This window comes from Myotis brandtii, unplaced genomic scaffold (genome assembly GCF_000412655.1).
Source record: "Myotis brandtii unplaced genomic scaffold, ASM41265v1 scaffold165, whole genome shotgun sequence".
Lineage (NCBI taxonomy): Eukaryota > Metazoa > Chordata > Mammalia > Chiroptera > Vespertilionidae > Myotis > Myotis brandtii.
The window spans coordinates 6,723,881-6,730,371 of NW_005356042.1; the positions used below are offsets into that span (position 1 = coordinate 6,723,881).

At 43.1% G+C, this 6,491-nt stretch overlaps 1 protein-coding gene across 1 annotated transcript in view; it reads left to right on the forward strand.

Annotated features, from left to right (window-relative positions):
* The window catches only part of EMC8 (ER membrane protein complex subunit 8), a 41,997-nt gene that overhangs the window by 26,337 nt on the left and 9,169 nt on the right, over positions 1–6,491 (forward strand). Inside the window, exon 4 of the mRNA XM_005862533.2 lies at positions 4,541–4,617. Coding sequence (XP_005862595.1) covers positions 4,541–4,617 — 77 coding nt within the window. The remainder of the gene's footprint in view (positions 1–4,540; positions 4,618–6,491) is intronic.

The following is a 6,491-nucleotide window of genomic DNA, read 5'->3' on the forward strand; positions in this document are numbered from 1 at the left end:
GGCAACATCAGATTCTTTTGAAAGGCTTTTCATTATAATTTTCCATTTTAAAAAAATCCTTGCATTTCTGGGTGCTTTTTATTTTTTTATTTTTATGCCTGTTACCTTATTTATCTTTATAACCCTTTGATGTAGGTAGTGACAGAATTATGTCTAAGAGCAAAAACCCATAAAATGTTAGTAGGAAAATTAGCATAGACCTGCTATTTCTCTAAGCCCTCTTTGTCCTTTTCCCTCAGATTTCCTAGTACAGTGGAGCAGCCTTTGATTACATTCTGCTCAGATGACTTTCCTATTTGCCAATTGGCCTGGATTCTTTCTGTTTCTTCCATGTGTGCCTTCTCTGGGCTCATTTGCAGGAGCTGCTGTCCTCTAGCCCTTTCCTAAGCCCCCTGTTTCCTTCTGCCCCTTGTTTATTTCCAGAACATGCATGTGCTAGCCTGGGAGAGGGAGATGTTTACTCTGGGTCTTCCTTTCAGTTCTTCCCCCTGACTTCTCCCTCTGTCCCATCCCATTTACCTCCAACCCTCTTCTTTTATGGAGCCAGCTACTTTCTATTCCATAGAAAACTCAGCATCCCACTTAAGAAAGAGCTTTTCTTCTCAAGGAAACGAACAACCCCTCTAAGTTTAGCTTCCAAGGCCTGCTTGTTGCCACAACCAACCTCAACTTGTAAGTGGCAAGCCCTCCTCAGAGTGGCTCTCTTTGTCAGTTCCCTGTCTTGCCTACATTATGTCTGTTTTATAGTCATGAGAGGTGGGTGATAGTGCTTTGAAAATTGTAACGTGCCTCACATATGCAAATATTAGCAAGTTTGCTGAGCGAAGCTACTTTGTACTGTATCTAATTGGGAATGAATGGGTTGAACCCAGTGCCTTTAGTTCTAGTGTTTGGACTGGAATAAGCCGAAAATTGCATTGAATAGAGAGGATATCAGGCTTATGCCAAGGCTGAAGTGTCCTTCTTTCTCTCTGAAAAATAAAAGAAACTGCATGAATAAATACAGAATTGGGACTCTTCTATTCAGAGTCAGTTTTACTAAGTTGACATCAGGTTTCAGGGTGTTATATGAACTTTGGTTTTCATTTTGATTATTCACGAAATGCATGACAGAAGTAGGGAATCATAGCAGCAAGGCAAGGAAAAAGGAAATGGAACAGGTTCACTGAGATCAGAGGGCAAACCGCCTCTCAGCTCTTTTACCTTACCCTGCCCCACTTGGGAGGAAGCAAGTTGCCTTTACTGAGCAAGTTACCGCTTAAATCCACTAGGATTTTTATTAATGAGCCATTATGTTGGGCTTACTGCAAGATTCTGGAGGCCCTCCCTGCCCCATCCCCACCCCAACCCTGCCCACACTGTTCATCTTCCACACACTGACCTTTACTTCACTCTCACCTAATATCCGGTACCATTTTTAAGACTATCAAAGAAAACTCTTCCCTTCTTATTAAAACCTGTTACCAGGATAGAGTGGCTCAAGTGGTTGAGAATCATCTTGGGCACCAAAAGGTTACCGGTTTGATTCCTGGTCAGGACACATATCTGGGTTGCAGGTTTAGTCTCTAGTCGGGGCACTTATGGAAGGCAACTAGTTGATGTTTCTCTCTTCTTTCTTTCTTTCGTTCTTTCTTTCTCTCTCTCTCTCTCTCTCTCTCTCCCCCTCTCCCTCTCTCCCTCCCTCCCCCTCTCTCCCCACCTCCCTTCTTTCCTCTCCCTAAGCATGTCCACAGGTGAGGATTTTAAAAATGGGGGGAAAAAACTTGTTTGCCCTTCTCTCTGGGCTCTGGTGGCGAACGGAAGGCCTTAGTCCTGCATTTCTCACTTTGTGTTCTCCGTTCCGCAATTGGTGGCCAGTTCTGTCTATATCTGGACAGCTGCATACAGTTAACTTGGTTATTCTTGTTTAAATCATTTAAAAGTTTCTAAAACCAAGCAGAGCTTTGTGACCTGGTTCACTTTTTAGGATAGCCTATTCAGAGAGTTCTACTAGAAGTTCAAGGTCATGACATTATTTTTATGCTGGAATTTGACTAGGCCCTTTAAGTTTTTTATACAGGAATTTGCCCTTGTCAGCTAAAGTGTAAGTCAAGGTGTGCAATGTGTTTGCTGAGGAGTCCTGTACCCTTGCCTTCAACCCAGGAAAGGGATCTAATAGCAGCTTAGACTGCTCATTAAAAACTGCTGCTGGGGATGGTCAGGATATCACCAGTAGCAAATAATTATCTTATCCTTATATTAAAAGTAGCTGGTGTGACTCAGTGGATTGAGCATCATCCCATGCACCAAGAGGTCACTGGTTTGATTCCTGGTCAGGGTACATGCCTGGATTGCCAGCTTGATCCCCCAGTAGGGGCCATGTAGGACTCAGCCAATCGATGTTTCTCTCCCATCAATGTATCTCTCTCTCTCTTTTCTTCGCTCTTCCTCTCTCTAAAATCACTTTTAAAATATATATTTTTTAAAAGTAGCTGTGATCAGCCCAAAAATATCCCCCATAATGTCCACATCCTAATCCCTAGAACCGGTGAATCTGTTACTTGGCAGATGAAGATTCCGGGTTTTGAGATGGGGAGATTATCCTGGATTATCTGATGGATCCAGTGTAAAGGTTCTTAAAAGAGGGAAGCAAAAATTCACTCAAAGATGTGATGGCAGAAGCAGAGGTCACAGTGATGCAGCCACTAGCTAAGGAATGTGGATGTCCTTGAGATGCTAGAAAAGGATAGCATTCTCCTGTAGAAAGAATCAGTCCTGCTGACCCATTGTAGACTTCTGACCTATAAAATAATAAGTCTGTGCTGTGTTAATCCTCTAAGCTCGTGTAACTTGTTACAAGGACAATAGGAAACTAAGACAGTAGCCAAACTTGGGACACATCACTAGTTCTTACGAGGGATATAAGGACAAACCCATACCAGAGGGCAGGGAGAGGGACACCAAAGTGGGCAGAGATAAAGATCACTTTGAGTGAGGTGAGGACACACTCAAGAGGGTGGTCTTTGATTAGAAACAAAGGCTGGGAAGGCTACATTAAAGGGGTAATTAATGGGTCTGAGTGCAGGGAAGGGGGTCAGATGCCACATTTTAAAGCTGGACTATACCCTTTGGTGCTACATAGAGTTTGTGTGTTTGTGTGTGTGTGTGTGTGTGTGTGTGTGTGTGTGTGTGTGTGTGTGTTAATGAAAGACATTACTGCTATAAGCAGCAATGGAAAGTTTCTAGAAGTCATTCTTTTAAGGGGTGAAAGAACAAAATACTGTATAGGTAATTTTGGAGTCATTTGCAGCAAAGTTACAGTGAAAGAGCCATTATAAATATTTTGGAGACATGGCCCTAATCTTTTGGGCGGATGGCCAAAATATCTAATTGGTTCAATAAGCCTTGGTTTTGACCCAATATGGTAATTCATGAGCTCTTAGGAGGCCAGAATTATTCTAATCCTCCTGTGAGCCAGGGAACCTTGAACTGTAACCGTCTTGTAATGTCTGCTTTTAGTCATAAAGAAGACTGAGGTCCAAACCAGAATTCAAGAAAAAGAGCCATAGGACTATATTAAACAAAAAAATGAAAAAGAAAAACATTTTAACCAGTTAATTCGCTGTGAAAAATGCAAGGATCAATTTTTGTTCTTCTTCTGCAGACTGAGAATAGAATCTATTGCAGTGTATTATTAAAATTCCATTATGGCAAAACAGGATGACCTTTTGTTTTTAATAATAGCATTAGACCTGCAGGAAGCTAAATCTGATGAGAGAAGAGTGGCATTAAAAACAGACAAAATAACTTTCAAAGTCAGCCACCATGCTCCCATTTAAAAGCATGCCACATGGAATTGAGTGTATGTGCGCACCCGCACGGGGGCATTCCTGTCTGCATCTGCCCACCTGTGCATGTGTACCTGTTTACCCCACATTCCAGTATGAAGGGTTTTTCATGGTATGTTGCTAGGAATACTGAAGTATAGTACAAAAAGGCTTGGTTTCAAAAGAGACTTAGATGCCCTACCAGGTTACACAAACTTAAAACCTCTGAGCTTTAGATTGCTTATCTGTGAATGATTGATTTAAATGATCTTAAGTATTTTTCACGCCCGGAATGCCTCAGTTCTTTACATTGTAAGAGCAGGTGAGTAAAGATGGTATCCTCTACCCCTTCTCCCCACAGCACTGCACCTGTTTAATATGTCTCAACACTGGGGCCTTCCGAAGGGACTTGGTGGGAAGGTCATTCCTCATGTCTAGCCCCACCCCTTCTGGCCATTACAGGGAAGACATCTATGGGAAGACATACCACCTCAATGAGAGTGAGGGGCCCATGCTCTTCTGTGCTCTCTCTGGCCTGTGGAAAGCAGGTTGGAATGACCTTTTTCCTATGAACACCCATTTCATTTATTGTAGCCCTTCTGGGGAGAAGGATACAGGTTTATATGGTGTCTTGTCTCAGCATTTGGAAGGGCGAGGTCTCCTGTGTTTATTAAGACTTGATACTTAAGGGATAATTATTTATCTTTTCTTCCCAATTTTTGTTCCTCTTTCAGATTGATTCATGGTGCAAAGATAATAGCTATGTGATTGCTGGTTATTATCAAGCTAATGAACGAGTAAAGGATGCCAGGTATGTTCATGCAAAAATTCTCTGTGGTCTGAAAGAATGATCATGTGACAGACAAAGGCATCTCTGATGTGCTTTTTGATCTTCTTCTATAGGCTCGAGATGCGAAATCTGTGAGAACAAAACCCCTCCCTGCCCTCTGTGCTTGTTTATAGTGTTTGAGGGGAACTGTGGAGTGGATAATTCTAAACAACAGAAAGTCTAAACATTTATATTAACTTTGGGTTTCTGTTTTGTATCTTCTTTATTTTGCTTGAAGAAAATTCATGCAATGAAAGCAATGGTCATGGACCTCCAATCGCTGTCCCCACTCAGCTCTGCCTTGCTTCCCATTCCCAAACTAGGAATGATGTAGGACAGAGCATTAGGAAAGAATACCACTCTCTTTTGGGATGAATAAAACAACTTTTAAATTTGGTGCTCTAAAGGCCTGATACTATGATGAAAATATGGTGTGTGCTGCTTCTTTTGTTTTGGCTCCTAGGAGCAAAATGGGGAACTCTGCTTTATTTTTGCCTCGGTATCAGTCACAACAGAGAAACAGATGACACACTAAAATTAAGTTAATTTAAGGAGAACTTAATAAGCAGATTATTTCCAAAGGTGTGGGAGGTATGTAAGAAACCTCACAAGAGAATAGTGCAGTAACCGAAAGCTGGTGACAACTTGGTGCTCTAAAGGTCTGATACTATGATGAAAATATGGTATGTGCTGCTTCCTTCGTTTTGGCTCCTAGGAGCAAAATGGAGAACTCTGCTTTATTTTTGCCTCAGTATCAGTCACAACAGAGAAACAGATGACACACTAAAATTAGGATAATTTAAGGAGGACTTAATAAGCAGATTATTTCCAAAGGTGTAGGAGGTATGTAAGAAACCTCACAAGAGAATAGTGCAGTAACTGAAAGCTGGTGACAAAAGCCAATACCATTCCTGGGCCTGATAGGACAGGGAGGAAAGTTGAGTAAAGAAGTCCACTTTGGGAAGGGATTAAGATGTTCAAATTTCCAGTTATGAAAATAGTCACGGGGATGTAAAGTACAGCATAGGGGATGTAAGTCCACACTATTAGAATAAGTACTAGAAGCCCAGCGCACAAATTGTGCACGGGTGGGGTCCTAGGCCTGGTGATTGGGGCCGTCCAGGGGGAGGGACCATGGGAGGTTGGCAGGTTGTGGGAGCTTGGCTGTGGGAGCACACTGACCACCAGGGGGCAGCTCCTATGTTGAGCGTCTGCCCCCTGGTGGTCAGTATGTGTCATAGCCACCAGTCGTTCAGTTGCTTAGGCTTTTATATGTATAGATAGACTAGAGGCCCAGTGCACGAAATTCATGCACAGAGGTGGGGAATTCCCTCAGCTCAGCCTGCACCCATTCCAATCCAGGATCCCTCTCGCAATCCGGGACCTAACCGCTCACCTGCCTGCCTGCCTGATCGCCCCCCCTGCTGGCCCGGTCGCCCCTAACCGCTGTCCCCTGCCAGCCTGATCACCCCTAACTGCCTCTGCTGCCTCAGCCACTACTGTGCTTTGTCCGGAAGGACATCTGGAAAGATGTCCGGAAGATGTCCAGTCTAATTAGCATATTATCCTTTTATTAGTATAGAAGATGTGTGGTGTCAGCTGAGTACTTGACATATGGGTTGATCACTTCGTAAGTTATATAAATGCCCAATCACAATGTTGTACACCTGAATCTAATATAATATTATATGTCAACTAGAGGCCCGGTGCACAAATTTGTTCACCGGTGGGGTCCCTTGGCCTGGCCTACACGCTCTTGCAATCCGGGACCCCTTGGGATGTCGGAGAGCCAGTTTTGGCCCAATCCTGTGCGTTGAGCGTCTGTTCCCTGGTGGTCAGTGCATGTCATAGTGACC